The sequence below is a fragment of the Chelonia mydas genome, chromosome 7 (assembly GCF_015237465.2).
Source record: "Chelonia mydas isolate rCheMyd1 chromosome 7, rCheMyd1.pri.v2, whole genome shotgun sequence".
Classification (NCBI taxonomy): Eukaryota; Metazoa; Chordata; order Testudines; family Cheloniidae; genus Chelonia; species Chelonia mydas.
The window spans coordinates 94,270,643-94,291,614 of NC_057853.1; the positions used below are offsets into that span (position 1 = coordinate 94,270,643).

A 20,972-nucleotide genomic window follows, 5' to 3' on the forward strand; every position below is an offset into this window, starting at 1 on the left:
TAAAATAATAGGGTCAAATTCTGCCCATAGGTAACACTTGTGCAATCCTACTCTTGTCACTGAGGTTGCCTTTGTGTAATTGAGGATAGAATTTGATCCAGAACAGCTTCATGGCATAGCTAGGGCCTAGTCCTGCATTGCTTGCACAGCGACAGCTTGGGGATGTGCAAGGAATGCAGAAATGGTCCCTTAGGAATCATATTCTGGCTCAAAGATGCGACCATATAGAGAAATAAAGTTTTAGGGTTTGACTCAGCTTCCGGGTGGTAGCCTCTAAGACAATGCAGTTTACTTACCGTTATGAGGAGGCTGTATTCCCTTTGTAGCTATAATGGAATGCTAGGTGTTCCTTGCTGAGAACTCCCTAAGGGCAGAGTTGCCTGGATATGATGTTGGGCTGCTCACGTGGGCATATCCAAAGAGGCCACTGGTATCACAATATTGGGGAAGGTTTTTGAATGTCTGTCAGTCAGAGACAACATTTAAAAGTGCTACGGCCTAGAGGTATGCGGCTCTCCTTGGTTTAGAACTCCATTGCTGAGATCAGCCAAAAACACAGAATGAACGACAATGTGGTCTTAGATGTCTTAAAAAGAATGAATAAAACAGTAATTAGACGAGAAGGATGATGACCTCCCAAATATCAGTATCACAGAGAAGAAGTAACAGCAGTTTCCACGATATGCTATGCATCCGATGAAGTGAGCTGTAGCTCACGAAAGCTCATGCTCAAATAAACTGGTTAGTCTCTAAGGTGCCACAAGTACTCCTTTTCTTTTTACGAATACAGACTAACACGGCTGTTACTCTGAAACCAGTCCTTATACTGCAGCACAACTGTGAAAACGATTCCCACACCTGACCACATTTTTATTTCTTGTTAAACAAAACCCAATTCTGCTCCAGCTAGTGGAGTAATAGCTCTCACCACACTATGCAAGCACAGTCCAGTCAGTCCCAGCAATTGAGCACGGGCGAGCCTGATGCAGGAGAAAGAACCTCAGGTAAGTGTGTAAATGTATTTCTCATTAAAATGATATACAGAAGATGGCTCCCCCAACTTAGCAGGACACAGCTATTGACTTTTAATTCATTTACTCCTACTAGAAGAAGTAGTAGTACAACAAGGAGAGGTAGAGTTAGGTAAGGGGGAGGAAGTGCAATGCAGAGCAGTTTGTTGATGTACATAGGATTTCCCTTGAATCGTCCTGAGAGACCTGGATGAAACTTTCATAGAAGTACTCTGTAATCATCTCCTGAAGGCTTCTAGTCATGGCAGTCTTATTTGTCTCCATGATAGGACACTGTCTCACGCTGGCTGGCAGAAATTTCTGCAGGCATGACTGCAGTAAACAGGCTAGTGGCATAGAGGCCCCGGCGGCTTTGGGACACCAGCAGCAGCTGTGCTGTCTGTGCCTTTGTTACCCTCAGCAGTGAGATATCTGCTAAAATCACCGCTGCCTGTGGAAAATGGTGCCAGTGTTCAGTGCCAGTGCCCTATACTCATAGTTTCGTGAAAGTAAGCAATTCCTTTGCTCATTTCCCTCACCCCTGGCTGGCCGTACTCACCATGCTAGTGCTGTGAGTAATGCCATGTACAATCACTCCCAAACAGACATGTCCACAAGCAGGTCTTGTTTAAAACTTTAGGGGAGCAAGGGAAGGGAGTTCTGAACCTTAACTTTCGCTTTGTGTTGTGACTACAATGACAGTTGTAGCTCTGTGTGTTTTATCTGCAGCTGATGCCGTTGCAGTTTGGGTGTTTGCAGTAGCTGTGCTGCTGTAAGATCTGTAGTGTAACCTGACTGCTCTATGCCGATGGCAGAGAGGTCTCCCATCGACATAATTAATCCACCCCAATGAGTGACGGTAGCTATGCTGGCAGGAGAAGATCTTCCGCTGACATAGTGCTGTCCACACTGGTGCTTATGTCAGTGTAACTTATGTCACTTGGGGGGGGTGGTTTATTCACACCCCTGAGCAATATAAGTTATGCCAGCAGACAGTCCCCCAACCTGAAGCAAATACTCACCAGCAACCACACACCACATAACAAAAACACTAACCCAAGAACCTATCCTTGCAACAAAGCCCATTGCCAACTGTGTCCACATATCTATTCAGGGGACACCATCATAGGACCTAATCACATCAGCCACACTATCAGAGGCTCCTTCACCTGCACATCTACCAATGTGATATATGCCATCATGTGCCAGCAATGCCCCTCTGCCATGTACATTGGCCAAACTGGACAGTCTCTACGTAAAAGAATAAATGAACACAAATCAGACGTCAAGAATTATAACATTCAAAAACCAGTCAGAGAACACTTCAATCTCTTTGGTCACTCGATTACAGACCTAAAAGTGGCAATTCTTCAACAAACAAACTTCAAAAACAGACTCCAAGGAGAGACTGCTGAATTGGAATTAATTTGCAAACTGGATACAATGAACTTAGGCTTGAATAAAGACTGGGAGTGGGTACACAAAGTAAAATTATTTCCCCATGTTTATTTTTCCTCCCTACTGTTCCTCACATGTTTTTGTCAACTGTTGGAAATGGCCCACCTTCATTATCACTACAAAAGGTTTTTTTCTCTCCTGCTGGTAATAGCTCACCTTACCTGATCACTCGCCTTTCAGTGTGTATGGTAACACCCATTGTCTCATGTTCTCTGTGTATATAAAATCCCACTACTGTATTTTCCACTGAATGCATCTGATAAAGTGAGCTGTACCTCACAAAAGCTTATGCTCAAATAAATTTGTTAGTCTCTAAGGTGACACAAGTACTCCTTTTCTTTTTGCGGACACGGACTAACATGGCTGCTACTCTGAAATAAGTGGTAGTGTAGACATAGCTTAATAGCTCCACAGTGAGTCCTAACAGTCCTTGTGTCTGGCTGTTCAAACTCAGCAGACAGCTGCTCCACCTTTGCCCTCCACTCCTGTGGCAACTTTTCCCCCTTTCCCTCACAGATATCATGCAGGACACAGCAGGCAGGTATAACCTTTGGGATGTTTTTCTCACTGAGATCCAATCTTATGAGTAATCAACGCCATTGTCCCTTCAATCTATCAAAACCACATTCAACTGTCATTCTGCACCTGCTGAGCTTGTGGTTGAGTCTTTCCTTGCTGCTGTTGAAATGGCTGGTATATGGCTTCATGAGCAAAGAGAGTAAGGGGTAGGCTAGGTCTACTAGGATCACTACTGATATTTCAACATCACCAATGGTAATTCATGGTTGTGAAAGAAAGTCCCTGCTTGCAGCTTTTTGAACGGGCCTGTGTTCTTAAAGATGCAAGCATCATGAACCTTCCCTAACCAGCCAACAGTGATTCGGTGAAGCATGCCTGGTGATCCACCCAGGCTTGCATAACCATAGTAAAGTAATCCTTTCTATTGATATTCTCTGGAGCACGATGGGCTGGTGGCAAAACAGGGATACCTATTGGTGCCATCTGTCGCCCCACTGCACTTCAGGAACCCTACTGGTGCAAATCCATCACTATATCCTGCACATTGCTGAATGTGACAGTCCATGAGTAATGGCCCTGAACACTTGCATGACAATGGCCCCCATGGTGGATTTTCCAATTCCCCTGTGATTTCCCACTGACTAGCAACAGCCCAGTGTTGCAAGGTTCCATAGTGTGATTGCCACTTGCTTCTCCCCGTCAGTGCAGCTCTCATTCTGTTGTTCCTGCACAGGAGGGAGGGGGTGGCCTTTAGCATCCAAAAGTTCTGCAGTCACTGCTCATCATCCCAAACCTGGGTTACAATGCCATCCCACCGATCAGTGCTCATTTCTTGGGCCCAGAAGAGGTGCTCCACCATCTGCAGCTGCTCCATGAACACTACCAACAACCTTGAATTGGTTTTTCACTATGTCCCACACAAATCCGTCTTCCATGATGATGTGGTTCTTTTTGCAGCTCTGCAAAAACTGGAGAAGCTGTGCTTGCAATGCCCATTACAACAATGCAGAGCTGTGCCAGTTCCATACTTCTATCAGAGATGGTGGACAGTGAGGAGGGCTGTGTGGTTTTATGGGATTTTTTAAAAAGGTGCTAAAATGATGGGATATGGTGATATTAGGGGATGGAGAAAGTTGCATGCTGGAACTTGACCCCTTGCTCCCAGTCACTCCTGTGTGACTTGTTTCTGCCCAGTCATGCATTACCAACCCCTCCAACCCCACTTTTCCCCAAAAAAGACAGTGTGCTGAGCAGTGGAGAGTTGCACACTGGGATGCCTACCCATCGTGCACTGTACTGTACATCGACACAAGCACTTTTGAAAAGTACATGCAGCACTGATGCAAGGAGCCAAGTATTCATGTGCACAAGTAATATACTAACTGCAGCAGCTTTATGCCAATGTAACTTGTGGCAGCCAAAATGTAGATATGGCCTGAGTGGGGAAAAGATATGAAAAGTAGATTTACTATCAGAATTCAGGAGGCAGCAAGTTCATTTACATGACATTTTATCCCTCCAGGCAACTCCATAACCTACTGCTGCAGAGCTGGGGGTTTTGTGTTTTGCCATCTGCAGCAAGGCATCTTTTCTGCGGGATCATCTAGCTTCCCTGGTCTGTGCATCTCAGAAGACTCTCGATGGATTTTGGCTCGAATGGGCCCTGCAAGACTAGAAAAGCTACTTCCATAGTAAAGAAAAAAACCAATCAGATCTAATCTCGGTTCCACAGTGCTCACTACCTCCATCTAAAACCACCTCAGACATTTCACCTTCAACAAAGTGTGTATCTCAAAGAGCTGCTTTGCAGAGGGTTTTTTTTTTTCTCTACTCAAAAAAAAAATGAAGCGCACTGAAATAGCATCTCTACTTTACATAGCTATTAGGGCTGATTCTCTGCTCAAGGATAAAGTGCTCCGGGGAGATTTCATAGGAGTGACCTAAGGAAGGGAGGGGAGAATTAAAAGGAGACAAAATGCATGCAAAATACTTGGGACTAAAACCTAAAGTTCCTCTTTTTATTTCTGCCTGTTGAGCAAAAAAGGTATGAGCCACATCACCCCGACACATTGAGGTGCCTTCAGAAGAGCGACGGGGACCAGGAATATTTGTGAGCCTGAATTTGATAAGTTCAATGGGGAAGCACGAGCAGTCCCCGACAGCACGACTCAGCCATGCCTCTGCCTGTGCTACACTACTATTTGTACTGGTGCTAGCTCTAATTGAGTTACCACCAATATGTGCACACGAGCAAGGGAATCGCACACCCCTAGACATAGCCAAAGAGGAATCAGGTCCGACCTATCTGCTCATAGCAAAAACAGCTGAAGGCCAATAATATGAGCTAATTCTTGATTAAAGAGACAAGGTGGGTGAGAATATCTTTTACTGGAGCAACGTCAACAATAAAAGATATCCCCTACCTTGTCTCTCTAATGTCCTGGGACTGACAACTACAACTACGCTTAATTCCTGCTGACAGAATTGGAATATCACAATTTACCTGGACAATTGAACAGTGGGTGCAGTTTAAAATGTCAAAATTTTGTTAGCAGTAAGATATTACCAGTACTAGTGGTATTCCTGTTCCACACAAAGGGAATACCTGCTCAAACAAGGCAGGAAAGGGTTATTCTGTTACACATTGTTGCCTAAATATTTTAGCTCTGCACTGTGATGTAATCCTATCAATACAAAGGCCAGCACTGTTCAGTCAGTGCTGAAGTCAGCACTGTGCCTGAGTGGGCGATGAAGCCTAGCTTCTTTCCTAAAGGGATTTTTTAGTGTCTACATCAGGAACAAAGCAGCTGGGTGCAGTCTGCTAGCCAGAGCAGCATATGGGGGAACATGAGAGAGAGAAAACAGAAATAAATAGAGATACAAAATCCCAGTCTCCACTCCTCAGGCTTCATATCCCTGTCTCCTTGCCTAGCCAGTCTTAGTCTCTCCCTCCAGCTCACTGTCCAAGTCCCAGTTTTCCCCCTCCCAGTCTTTGACTCTCCCCAGACGCACTCCCAGGTCAGTCTTTGCTCAGCCAGTCCCAGGTCCCCACTCCCAGCCCCCCATCACATCTCTCTTTCCCCTCCCTGAGCACTGGATCCCAGTTCTAGTGTCCTCCCAGCGTTCATTATCCAATCTCAGTCTCTCTCCAATGCTGGCTCTTTGCTCCACTGTCCTTTCTCCCTTTTTCCTTGTACCAGGCTCTTTGGCCAGCCAGTGCCAGTTCTCCCTCAGCACTCCAGCTCTTTGTCAGAGTTGTTGTTCCCTCCCCACAGCCCCTGACTACTTCCTAGTCCCAATCTCCTTTTCCCAGTTCCTCAGCTGATCTCAGTGTTCCCCACCTCAGCTAACTAGCTCCCAATCTCCACCCCATTTCCCTCACCAACTCCCAGTCCCAGTCTCCTTGCCCAACCAATCCCAGCCTCCCCTCACCATGTTGGCCCCTATTGCCAGTATCCTTGCCCAATGAATCCAGCCTCCACACCACCAACCACCAGCTTCCAGTTCCTGCCGCTACTCCCTTCCAGTCTCAGTCTCCTTTCCCAGCCAGTGACAGTCACAGTTTCTCCCTCTCCAGTCCTAATCTCACCAGATTCCTTGTCACACTCTACTCCTTTCCCTCCCTCTAGTTCAGCCTTTGTCTACTCTGCATTTGAATAGGACAACTTCCTTTTCTATGCTGCATAGGTGCTAGCAAGGGGGTCATTGAGAGCACAAAAAAGACAGGCTCCCTGCTCTCAGTTCTGGTACCTCGCCCCATCCCAGGCCAGAGCAGCTGGAGGAGCCATTACATGGAAAGTGCTCCTGAGTACCCATAGCCCTGGGCTGGAGCATGCTCAGTCACTCTGTGGGGATGACACATATGCAGTGCTTGAGAGGCTGTAGTGTGCTCAGTGAGAATGGAATCTTTGGAGAATTTAGTTGCTAAAATTAAAGGTGTTGAAAATGTGTGACCTGCTATTTTTCAAACACTTGACCAAATTTGGGCAGATTCATGGGGATGGTAATTGGTAAAAGCCATTTCCTTGACACAAAGGCCATCCTCCCGCCCAATTTCAACTCTTTGCTCTAGAGCAAGGGCGAAGCAGAGCTGTTCAAAGAAAAGATCACCAGAATTGTTTACCATGGGCAAAAAAACAATATATTTTTCCCTAGCCTTATTTGTGGTAATGGCTGAGTGGTTTTTGGATGAAATTTTCCAAATAAATTCAGGCTGAGGCAGACCATGGAAAACTTCAGCCAAAATGGTTAATGTGGCAAAGTTACAAGCAACTGAAAATGGGGTCTTGTGACAGGAAGTGTAAGGCAAACTTAATAAATAGTGCTACCAGCTCCACCTATCATAGGATAAAAGATGGGTAATGAATGAGTGCATTGTGCTAGGAATGAGTATAATTCACAAACCTGAGATTACCATCTTCTCTTTTTCTCCCAGAGTAGCCCCCAAGGTTAGTTTTTCCTTTTTCCAGCTGCATCCTTCAGGTATTGCTTAGTCTTACTCAGGGGGTAAGTGGATGGAGCCACGGATATGCTGAGCCAGATGACTTGTCTTCTATCTGCCAGACAGCTAGACAATGTACTGAAGGAGTGGAGGAGGAGCTACAACAGTTATAATGACCTGCCAATGAAAGAAGTCGGTTTTCTGCCTACCCAGAGCCCAAGAGTCTTAGGTGATAGATACCACAGTGACAATACATCAAAACAACCCCCCAAAACAGATAGTAGCTGGAAGCGTAGCCCCTACGGCTTGGCAGGGGGCATGCATTTAAAACAAACCTCTCTCTCTGACTTGACATGCCATAGCCTTAAGGCATGAAATTTATCAGGGAGGGTGGACCGCTTTAGAAATTGAAGAAGCTTGAAGACCAAATCCTGACCTTTCCCATTAGGCAGCAGTAAAAGCTGCATTAGCACTTCTATTTCATTTATGCTGTCTGCTTGGACCAGACCAATCCTGAGGACATTCAGGTTGTGTGGGAAGGTGGGGGTGAATTTACTCACTTTCACCTGGAGGTGCAGTAATTTCTGCAGAGAAGATATAGAGCAAGAAGAGAAGAGGGAACCAAAATGTATCTCTACATTTTACACACACACACACACACATTTATACCTTGGTAAGAGTGCAGCTGGCTTTGAAGAATCATAGGGGATTATGCCCTTCTCCATCTTCCAATCTCCAAGGTGCAGTGATTCTTCTCTATAATGCACACCAACATGCTCCTGATGACATCTCATTCTGGAACTTTTGAGTGGGCCTGGCCTTTTCTGTCAAAAAACCCCTTCTGTTTTCAAAATCTGCTTAGATTTATCCAGAATCCCCCACTGATTCTTTGAAGGAAGGAACATGCTGCACTGTGGAGCTAAAGAAGCACTGAGCACTAACAGGAAGGCCACGACAACATCCTCAAGTGTTCAGGGAGCACAGCATTATTGACTCCATCCCAGGGCACAGATCAAAGGGTGCCAACCATCGAGCAGCTTTGTGGCTGAACCTCAGGGGGTATTTCCCTCATAATATATACTCATGCTTCTCTGGCCACATGGCTCTACTAGACTGTTTAGCTCCATCTGGGCTCTGGATGCTCCTGGACCAGGATTTGTTCCTGAGCCTCGAAGTGAAAGTTGCTTAGACTCAATGGTGAGATGACTGTGTGAACACCTGGGAACAGCACACATGCCCCAGGCATAATTTTCAAACATTCATAATTTATTTCCATATTGAATTTCTTTACATGAGGTTAAGCAGGAATTCCTCATGCAAAACTGCATGTGTGCCATGATCCAAGTCTTAAAAGAAAGCCACTTTGAGGTGCCCAAAACTGAACTAATTAAAACTGGAAGCTGTGTACATACACAGAGTTAAGAATACATCCATCATAAGAAATTGGAGTAATAAATTTGATCCCTAATTACCTTTATTTAATGTTCAGTATAAATGTGAATTACTAAACCTCAAGTGATCTGTCTGGCAGAGAATTTTTTAAAAGTTTATGCTTTCTTGGATTATATCTTAATGGGAGTTACATGGGAAACAGTAATTGCCACACTGGATTTGACCCATGGTCCATCTAGTCCAGTATTCTATCTCCAACAGTTAAGAGTAAGACAGAACTTTAATTTTAACCCCCTGTTGTCAATTGCCTGTATCATTCTCAGAAAATTACCTTTGGGGCTGAAATTTCTCATGCTTTGTCTCAGGCCCGGAAGTGATCTATAAAAATCTGTTCTGCCACTTTTGTGTTATTCATGCACAACTAAAACTAATGTTAGTATTCAGCTGGGTTACATGTGCATGTCCAGGAGGGAATTTGTTAGTACAATATATCTGCTATACTGTACGTATTTCACAGACTTTATTTTTATGTCATAAGAAATCAGGTAAAGTCAATGATTCACTGACTCTAAATGACAAAAAAACCAACAATTAAATGATCCCATTTATCTTGGAAAAAAAAAGTCAAAAGCACAGAAAGAATTTTGGTCAAATCTGATGTTATAAAACATGTTGTAATTTATTTAATATCATGTTCTCCTACTCTGTAGTTATATATTTCTGAAAAAATAATATGCAAACAGATTATTGCATAACACATCTTTTCCAAATTAGCCCCAAAATATTTACTAAATTAATATTTTAACACAATAAGAAAGGTGTTTTCATATTTAATGTTAATTTTCCAGAGAGTTTTATCACATAAGATATTCTGTGGAAAGCAGCACCTATTTTACTTCTTTGTAAGCCATTATGAAGATCATACACAAGCCTCTCAGACAAAACAACACGAGTGACAGAAATGCAAGCTGAATAAAGAACCTCACTGGGTGTGTTCTAGCAAAGTGAATATTTCACCTGGCCATGTATGTGGGATATTTTGCATAATGATCTATAGACCCTCTAGGATTCATCTATTACAGCATAGATATATACTGCTGAGATACAGAGAAGTGGTATTTAGCATTATGTCTATGCTTGCTTAGGGCTCACTGTCTATGTGAAATGAGAATAAAATAATATTAAAATGAAAATAATTATTAAACAGAAAATATTGCATTATGCAAACAATGAAAATACTGTATTTTAGTTTTGAGACAGTTCAAGCACATACAGCATATACATAATAAAGCATAGGTTTTTTTTAAATTCCCCCCATCACTTAAAGAAGCAGTCATGAAAAGGTTGTATACTGGTTTAAAACTCAACAACCAACTAGTGCATTCTTCCTGCTCTTTCAAAGACACACATAATAGGAAATGGATACATTACATTGCTGTAGTTTACAATATATATTTCAAATTTACAAAAATACAGAAAAACAAGATTTCTTGCACTCAGATACTGAGCATTAACCCTTTGAGTACTAATTCCCACCTGCAACACTGCAGAACACATTCGTCTGACTTATGCACTTTTATAACATTGCAACAATTATAATTGTCACCTATATGTACACTGTTAGGAAATGTTTTCCTACATAATTTAAAAAAAAAGAGTAGGGACTAATAAACTGCAGCTAACAGACAAATGATGGGTTGAGGCATGTTAGTATTTCTGCAAAATATACATTGTAAATTGATGCTCCATCAAGGGGCTTTTATTATTTGTTCTGTGCTCTATAGCAATGTATCAGTTACCCAAGCCTGTGTTAGGATATGACAGACTTGTTCATATGGCCATACAACATTGTGCTTTGTCTTTTTATTTATGAAACCACTTCTCTCCTTTCATTGCAGACATTTTTCTTCCAGCTATATGTTTCTATTCACATTATATAACTCATTCTTACTTTGCAGCCTTCTTATTTTAAAAAGGAGTTTCATTTCACATAAGAATAATTATAATTCAGATCTGTCCTGTGAGTTGACGCTTTGTGTACAGACGTTCATGGACAAAGAATTTCTTGCCAAAAGCCTTGTTAACAGAGAATGTTACTGACCCTAACATGCCCTATGGTTGAGCGGAATTAATGAACACAAGTAACTGCTTTTGAAGGTCAAATTTGCATTAAAGGATAAAGACAATCTGAAATTTGCTGGGAGGGAAAGTGGCTTTCACATAAGATGTGAAATTAATAAATTAGTATCTGGAAAGTTATGTTTCTGGAAAATGATTAAACGTTCACTTTCCTGACAACTCTGGACTACATTGTTCATATGATTAAATAGACAATATAGTATATACAGTCTCTCTGAAGTAGAGTAAGCTATTTTTAAGAAAATGACAGTAGTCCTCAAAGAGTTAATGATAAAACTGCTCTACCTAAACAGATTTTGAAAGGTTATTGTGAAACAGCTTACAGATTTGTTCAAAAGGCATACTTTACAAAGAAGTGTAAAACTTGTTGAGACAATTGCTATTACACTGCACAGTGTCACATACAATGAGTAGTGCATGCTCTGTAAAGACATTAGAGTGGACCCTTATCAAAGCTATCATATAACCTTATACAAAGGATTGTGCCACTTAAACTAGTGCTTTAGTGATTTTTTGTAGATTCATAATGCTCTAGATTAAATACCAACAGGGTTTCCACAGCCTTTTACAATACTTGTTTTTACATATGTAACACTAGAACACAGCAAATGGTATATCCTGACATATGTCATGCAAAATACAACCAATACAGCACCATAGATGTAACAGACATTACCTAGTACTTCTCTCCAACAAGAAAAGAGGCATAACAGAGACTGTACATTACATGATTTTACAGGCCATATGCTACAGAAGATCTTTAGAGGCAGTATCACTTTGTAGGGCTAAAAAGCTGTATCAATAATTTATTAAAATCCTGCTCCTCATTTCTATTATTGTAACTTCTGATTAAAATCCATGGCACAGTAATAATATTTTGCTACAAAAATAAATAAGTAAAAGATGCGGATATGTATATAAAAGAGTCTGAAGTTACCTTAGAATTAAAAAAAAAACCCAAATAATGAATTAAAAGTGATGTATTTCTAAAGAAATACAGTTCTTTGTAACAAAAGGATATTGCCTCTTATATTCAGTTTTCTAGACTTCAGTTTCAAATTCTCTCCCAGAACAATTTTCTAACATTCTTTTAAAAATAACTTCACTTTTAAAACACTGCCACTACTTCTCTCTTTTAGTCGCTCATTCAGAAAACAGAAATAAAGGTGTAAAACCTGTACAATTTGCTGATGTGCTACACAAATGTAATCTTATTCAGTTTAGAATAAAAACAAAACTGAAGATGATCTGAGTTGAAAAAGACAATATAATGGCCCATGAACTACACAGTAGTTTCATTCTTCCAAGGACCAGTTTTGATATTTCCTGTACTATCTGAACTGTATATCATGGCTTCATGCACATTTCCCTTGAGAATTCCATTGTGATTAGTTGTATTAAATGGCAATGATTGTGTCCGCGGATGCATCTCAAAATGAGCTGTATGGTGCACAGTGTCACTTTCTGGGATTTTAGCACAACTGTATATTACAGTACTTGCATCGCTACTTTCAGGCTGGTTGATAGTAGGATATGCATCACTTTTCGCACAGCAAGCCCGTCTGTGCCCTGACTGACTATCATGCGTGCTGTGTGGACTGTCTGTATGTGAACTGTGGATGCTACCATCAATGCTCGAAGGAATGTGATAGGCATATTCTCTTTCTCCTGCAGATCTATGTCGACTGAAGTAACGTGGTTTAGTTCTGCTTTTCAGACATCTGTGAATGTGCATGTTGGGCCTGAAAGTTCCCTCGTTATGCACATGTATATGAGCTTCATCATCCAAAAGTTGATCACAGTGCATTTTTGCACAACATGGTGTAACTGGTGAAAGGCAGTTAACATGGTTTTGAACAGCTTGTAGATTAGTAAGCTTGCAGTGATTAGCAGGTGGATGATTAAAAACAGCTGATTTGTTAGGACATGGTGACTCTTGAAGACAAGGTGCATGAACCTGCGTGTCCCCATTGACATTAACCTTTGGGCGGACATTAACTTGTACAGAATATGTGCTTCTTCTAGATGGGCAACAGGACCACCAGCAATGCCATACATCATCTCGCTTTGCACAGTGATGGATGAGGATGAAAAGCCCTAAGGTCACACAAAATGCTCCATAGAGGCAGCTAAATATCATATCCAAGAAATGTCCTTGAGATACAGCAAGAGCTCCAAAGGTCCAAGTGGCAGTGAACAAGAACAAAGTGAATGCAGCAGCTCGAAGCTGAGCCTTAAACGAGTGCTCATTTTCCAACAAAGAAGAAGAAATCATGGAGCATGTTGTCTGGGAAACTGACCCAGTGTCCGTAATATGACTACGGCCCACTTCAGTACTTGCCAACCTCTGCTGATCTTCTGTCCTTTCTCTTAATTCATACTTGCGTTCTGGATGACGCTTCAATTGCACGTATGTGCAGAGAAAGTAAACACAGGTGACTAGCACAATGAATGCTACTGGCCCATAAAACGCACCAAGGCTAGGTTCCCAAGCCATCCAACAACTGCAAACAAACAAACAAAAAAGTGAAAAGTCAAATTAATTTTTAAACCCAAATTTGACATAATGGACAATAACTTCTCATATGTACAATACATTGGTTTTGCCTTAACAGCATGATATCCCCTTGATGTGTATGGAGAGCTCCCATTAATGTCAAGGAAACTATTAAATGTTAGCAATGGGAGGGAGAGAATATGATAATTAAGGTTCATTATTCTGAGTCATCACCCTCAGTCCCATTAAACACATATTTAGACTGAGATACTTTGGACTGAGGCTGTAGAGCAGACTCATTAATTGCTCTCTAAGTGGTCTCAGTGCCACTGCATGGGACAGAACATCACACCCAGGAGGTGTGTGTGTTACACTGAGACTCTCGGCCTCACCTTGCTTTCTGACCTCCAGTCTCCAAACGCAGTCTGACTGACCCTGACTCTGTCCTCCTGATTCCCACCTGGTAACTGCCTCTGATATCCAGTCTCTGACTCCAGCCTGCCTCTGACTCTTACGTATTGATCCCAGCTCTAGCAATTATTCTGATTCCTGCTCACTGACTACCACTTTGTGGCTGTCCTTGACTTGCAGACACCAGCTCAGTTGTGACCAAAAGGCCAGACCACTTATGCCCCCGGTCCTTTACACTGGGGTCATGAGGCAGCAGGAGTTACTTCAACCCTAGTGCTGTAGTCATTAAAGTAGTGTGGAGAAAAGATAACAGGACGGTATTCCTTTTCTATTTATTTCAAACAAAACAGCAACACATGCTAGCTGCGGGGTGGGAGGTGGGGAAAGGAAGAAGTCCCTTTCTGTTCCCCAATATGATTGCTATTTGGGATAACCTTCTCTCCCAGATGACACTCTTCTATTTCTCTTTGACTGAGTCCCATTTCTGAAACAAGAATTCTCTTAAACCTGCACCGACTCTTTTACAGTCTCTCCTGAGGCCCACTGACATTTAAACCAGGGAGGAGCCCACCATGAGCAAATGATCACTTCCACAGAAAAGCGGATGTTGAGATGGATGAGTGGATGTTGGAGATGGATAAGCAAGAAAGACCACATGTGGAATATGTTTGTTAGAGACAAGCTCAAAGTAACAGTCTAATGGAAAAATGAGGGCGTGCAGGCTTAGAGGGTTTGGTCATGTAAACCACAGTCCTGACAACTACATAGGTAAGAGAGTCCAGCAGATCAAGATTGAAGGAAAAAGCCAGAGAGGCTGACCCAAGAAAAAGTGGTGGGATGTTATAAAAGAAGACATTATTATGTGGTGTGATAGGGGATACGGCATTAAACAGAGCACTTTGGAAGGAGAGGATTCAGAGTGGACCCAATTTGATGCAAGGAAGAAGAACAAGAAGGGCCCACTCTCCTGCTGGGAAGTAGACAAGGTTCATTGCCTTCCCAAAGTCATTCTCCAGAGTTCACTATCTACATATGGCATTCAGAGTGATAGGTAACTTAGGCCACGTCTACACTACCCGCCGGATCGGCGGGTAGCGATCAATCTATCGGGGATCAATTTATCGTGTCTAGTGTAGATGCGATAAATCGATACCCGATCGCTCTGCCGTTGACTCCGGAACTCCACCACAGCGAGAGGTGGAAGCAGAGTCAATGGGAGAGCAGCAGCCGTCGATCCTGCACCGCAAGGACGCGAAGTAAGTGATTCTAAGTCGATCTAAGATACGTCGACTTCAGCTACGCTATTCTCGTAGCTGAAGTTGCGTACCTTAGATCAATCCCCCCCCCCCACCAGTGTAGACCAGGCCTTAGACTATTTGACGTGGGCTCCATAACACAGAAAATGTTATGCATGTCAACAATGGGCCCTTAGGGAAAGGAAAGTGGCATGGAAGAGGCATGATACTTTATTTACAATACTTATTCACAGTCCACTAATTAAAAATAGGGTTAGTCATTTATAGCCAGAGGTGTGTATGATTCTTTACAAGGAGAACAGAAGTCCCCAATTTTGGATGTGGTCCATCTAATACAATGGTTCTGAAACTTTTCCATGCCAGGACTCCCTCTCACGACACTCTCATGTAGCCAGAATCCCCTCGAACATTTAGTAATACGAGTGGTCATACTCTCTGGGTTCAGAACCCCCTCATCTAACAAAATTCAGCCCTGGTGTGTTTTGGTCAGCTTTAGTAGCATTTACATTTGATTATTACATTTACATTTTTGATTCTGGACGCTGATCTTTTACAAATGCACACAATTTATTATTTATTTCATAAGCACCACAGGGTTTAAGTATTATGCCCTTCTGGCAAATGACCAAGGTGATTTTACTCCCAGGGTCATAAGAAAACAGGTTAACTCCTACTTTTCATTTGATAAGTGTGAAGCACTGATATATGTGCATACATTAAATAAACTCCAATGTTGCACATTTGATGCAAAGTGAAAACCAAAATATTCCCCAGTAGAACATTGTCTCAGGATGTTGTTGGTTCACATGGAATCTCATCAGGATCACTTCAAAAATCAGTTCCTCAGTTCCATAAAAAACATGTTGAAGTTACTGCATCTACATTTTGATGTGTTAATATTATTAAAAATGAATCAGGCATATAATCCACTGTGCTGCTGTTCAATTTGTATCTTTCCTAGACAATTTTATAACCATCCTTCACCTGCTTTCCGTTTTCTGTACAGATTGTGATATCTGGTATTGATTGTCTATGATTAAAGTGATTAAAGTAGTACAACCTCTGTAATTGTGCCAAAATAAAAAATGTCTCACAGATTTATGAAGATAAATAATCAAGTCTTTAATATATTGTTGATTATAAATGATTGTCTAATTGTACATGTTTGAATAAATATGTTTTGAATATATGACAGGCATGGTCTGAGTAGGTACCAGGCTAAGCAGATAAAGTTGCCTAGGGTCTCTTCTAATTTACTGTCAGGTTTTACAATTTAATTCTCTCTGAAAATGATTTTGAAAGGTCAAATATTTAATTATTATACCTTTCACTTTGTTTCCAGACAACTCTATTTCTACTCATTCCATGGCTGCTTTGAGATGTGTCAAGATGCATTTTCAAAGCACCGTAGCATTAATTGAAACTGAATCCCTTCCAAGAATCCGTATACCTGTATTGACAGAATGGACTGAAAGTTCCATTAAAGCACTGATCACTGGCATGATGAATCATCTCCGTGCAATCAGTGTCAATTGCTATTCTAAACCACTTCCTGTTCAGCTCTTCTGGAAAAAGCCTATTGGGGGCCTCCTTTGGCACTCCCCACCCCCAGGCAACAAGAGCAAATAATGTAGCTAAGGTGCCTGAAGCACCAACACGTAACAGCTGTACAGCCACCTTGGTCAGACTGGGTACTAGAAGGTTGGGTCATAACTGCAAGACGATATTGCTGGGATGTTTCTGCGTTGCTGAAAACCCAAGAATGTTTTTTTAAGGGAAAAAATATAATTAAAAAAAATAATTTTGTTGAAATTACATTAACGATTTCTTCACTTACGAAGAATAGTCTCTCTCTCCTTTTAAGGTTGGGGGCTAAAAGTGTCAATAGCGCCCCTTAAAAATACTATGCATTAGGTATTTTGTAGCAGTCATAATGATACTAAGCAAAATGTGGAGGGACAACATCTGGGCACCAAATACGTGCATGCAAGTGGGGGTTTCTGGTCAGCTCAGTGAAGTGTGGTACTTATTCCTCTTATACCAGCTGGTGTACATGGGGATGTCCTTTCATCATTGCCCCCTTTTGGGTTTCTCTGCTGAGAGTCAGACAGTGAGCATTGTGACTGTTCATTGCACAAGTGGGCAAGAAGTAGGGAAGGTCATGTTGAGCTGTCACTCCCCACCCTGTGCAAACCCAAGCAGAGCCAATTATAGTCTGGTTGCACTGCTTTGAATAGGAGAATACATGGTAAATCAAACAGTAGTTAGAGGCGTAATCAAGATTTTGTTGTTTCTGATTGGCTAGTGTGGTCCTTTTTATACAATACATGCAACAGTACATGATTATAGTAAATGTAGAAACAACAGGTCTGATTCTCTTCTCATTTACGCTGGTGTAAATCAAATGTAACTCCATTGATATCAGTGAAATCAAACTGGTATAAAACCGTTGGTAAGTGAGCCAAGCATCAGACCCCAAAGTAAGACAATGATTTTTCACAGCCATTATTCCATGCAGGCAAATATGGAATTTTATCTTAAAGTTTTATGTTTCTGTCCCTTATGAAGGCAGTAACATTTATCAGCATCTGACAGAGACATATTACTTATTTCTGAGAGTATTTTATTACAATGCTATATACTTACTATGGGGCATTGCCTTCAATTCCATAATTATTGATGTTGGTCGCTGCTGTAATCCCACATATAATAAAAGGAACACCTCCACTAATTAGATAAAATCTGTCAAGAGATAACAATTGATATTTTAATTTTCTTGGTTTGCAATTGCTAGAATTTTTTTTAAACAGTTTTTCTTTCTTGATGTTTTGTAAAAAGATAACAATGCACAATATAGCCTGAAACATTAAATATCAGAGACATAAGATCAGAAAATCAAGAAAATAAAATAGTTTTGAAAACCCTGAAAGCCCAGTATGAAGCAATAGCAGAGGGCTAATGTTTGCATTGATCCATTTCAGAATTTCCTCACAATCTCTTGACTTGTAGTTTCAATATGTATAATTACACTCCAAAAAGAACCTCAGTAATGAGAGAAAACAATGAGGAGTCCTTGTGGCACCTTAGAGACTAACAAATTCATTAGGGCATAAGCTTTTGTGGGTTAAAACCCACTTCATCAGATGCATGGAGTGGAAAATACAGTAGGGAGGTATAAATACACAACATATGAAAAGATGGGATTTGCCTTACCAAGTAGGGGATCAGCGCTAACTAGACAATTCAATTAAGCTGGAAGTGGGCTATTCTCAACAGTTGACAAGAAGGGGTGGAAATCACTGTTGTAGTGCTACTGAGGCCAATGTAATCAAGGTGGCCCATTTCAAACAGTTGACAAGAAGGTGTGAGTATCAGCAGGGTGGAATTAGTTTTTGTAGTGACCCATCCACTCACAGTCGTTATTCAGGCCTAATTTGATGATGTCCAGTTTGCAAATTAATTACAACATCTCAAATAATAAGTTATTCCTTCTACTTAAATGTTTTTGCTTTATATACATATATGCACTATAAATTCAGAAAGTACAGCCAAGTCAGCTGTTTATGGTCTATATCCAACGTAAATTTTCTCAGAAGCTTCTGTCCTACAGAGGTTCTGAGGTCACAAAAACTGTTCCTAGCTGACAACTCTGAAATGGAAGAGAAAAAGAGGTGGTCCATTGGGCAAAGCTTGCCCTCCAAACAGGGATGCCCTGCTAACTGTGATGAGGGCCCTTCCCGCTAAGGTCTGGAAATCAAGATGATAAAACCTCCCTCTGCCTACTGCTCCTCACCATTGAAGGGTGGTGGGACAGCACTCTAACAATTTAATGCCCTAATCCTGCATCTGTATCCATGTGGGCAAACCTCTGAACCCCTGATCCCGGCCTCACAAAAATCTAACAAAATATATATTTTAATATCTTTCTTTTGTAACTTGTATGAAAAGAACGGAACACATAATTTCACAGCCCCTTAACTGGTTAAACACCACTTTACTTGGATCCAAATTAATCCCAATAAGAGGAATACACACTAATACTATCCTAGTTAAGCCACAGTCATTACCATTCACTATAATTAGGCTAAATCAGATTCCTAGGAGATGTCCTTTGAAGCAGCCATCCTGTTTTATGATGTTCAAATTCAGCAGAGTGTACTGTAATATTATTTTACATTTGCATAGCACCTTCCCTTCCAAAGCAAACAGCAAATTATGCATATAATGCAGCACTGAACTGCTGTGACCTCTGAGACAGAGAGCAGCAGCCAACTGGTGCACAGGAGACTGCAGAATAGTTATGGTGGAAAGGAATTTTGTTCAGTGGCCCAAGGAGAAAACTCAAATTTTACTAAAAGAAAAGGAGCACTTGTGGCTCCTTAGAGACTAACAAATTTATTTGAGCATAAGCTTTCGTGAGCTACAGCTCACTTCATCGGATGCATCCGATGAAGTGAGCTGTAGCTCACGAAAGCTTATGCTCAAATAAATTTGTTAGTCTCTAAGGAGCCACAAGTAGTCCTTTTCTTTTTATGAATACAGACTAACATGGCTGCTATTCTGAAACCTGTCAAATTTTACAGACAGTGTTAAGCTCTTTAATATCCACACAGAGAACTTTAGTTTGTAGAGTGTTGTTTGAAAAATCCATGCAGTAAGCTCTAGTGAACTCACTTTATCTACCTTTAGGATGAAGGGCTGAGATAACCCTGCTTAGCTTTGAACCTGTGGCTGCAGGGACACTACACATTTCAAACCAGAGAACCAAGCCCCTCCTGCAGACCCTGTAAGCTCTGTTGTTGCTCTCTGTGTACATCCTCTCTCATCTCCGATTTAAACCAGCTTTTCTCTCCGCTGAAACAATTCCTTTCTCTTCTATCACCTCTCAACTGTGGAAGGCAGTAGAGTTAAATTATAAGAAAGGATATTTTTTCTTCCCCACCCAGTACTTTCTGCTCCTCCAAACAAAAGGGGAACCTCTTACTTATACAACACATTATTGTGTGAGGTTCTGATCTGAGATTAGAATCTGGTCCCTATATTTTCCAAAGCCCTATTCAAACATTACATAATCTCACAGTTATTGTAAGATAGAGCTTGGGCAGATTGGCGAAACAGAGGTAGAGTGAGTGGAAGTGACTGCCCCAAGCTCACTCAGAAGGCTAATCAGAATCAGGGTTTTAATCCAGATTCTTTTGGTTCCCAGGCCCAAAGTTAGAGGTCACTTTATAAACAGAAAGATCACACAGCAAAGCTTATAGCACACTTTTTCCTAGGGTTCCAAGCTGTAAAAAAAAGCAAAGAAACCTACCAGAAAATTACCTCGCATACGCCTGAAAAATCTTTCAGATTTTATACCTTAAGCACATTTCCTTCAAACTTGGTTTAACTAGATCTCAATGAGTGCTACAGAATAAGCAAAGTCCAGACAAAATCCATTCAGCCATTGCTACTTTATGATTATGCAATCATTTTGTGATCTGGGCAGATAGGACAAACATAATGTAATTAATTTATCTTTTTTACATACACAATTCAAAACTGGATGAATGAAGTTTTCAGAAATGTTTTAAAAAATTGCTCTGGGTAGAGACAAAGCATGAAAAATTTCAGACCAATTTGTCTGAGAAAATTATAAGAAACACAAAAATAAGAATGTACAGATCTATATAGGAAATCACATTTCAATCTTAAGTATAGTAGTCACAAAAATTTCACAATATTACGTTCTATAATCTCACTTTCTATCTAGATACACATTTCTTCTACATTGAATATATACTCACACACATTGTATATCCTTTAACCCTATAAACACTTCTATTGTACATCTTTGAACACTATAAAAT

The 20,972-nt window shown here is 41.1% G+C and overlaps 1 protein-coding gene across 1 annotated transcript in view; it reads right to left on the bottom strand.

The window, feature by feature from the left end:
- Positions 1-9,482: 9,482 nt before the first annotated feature.
- Positions 9,483-20,972, bottom strand: part of ADGRA1 (adhesion G protein-coupled receptor A1) — a 465,281-nt gene continuing 453,791 nt past the window's right edge. Inside the window, 2 exon segments of the mRNA XM_043551597.1 lie at positions 9,483-13,463; positions 17,770-17,865. Of these exon segments, the coding sequence (XP_043407532.1) occupies positions 12,242-13,463; positions 17,770-17,865 (1,318 nt within the window). The 3' untranslated portion in view covers positions 9,483-12,241.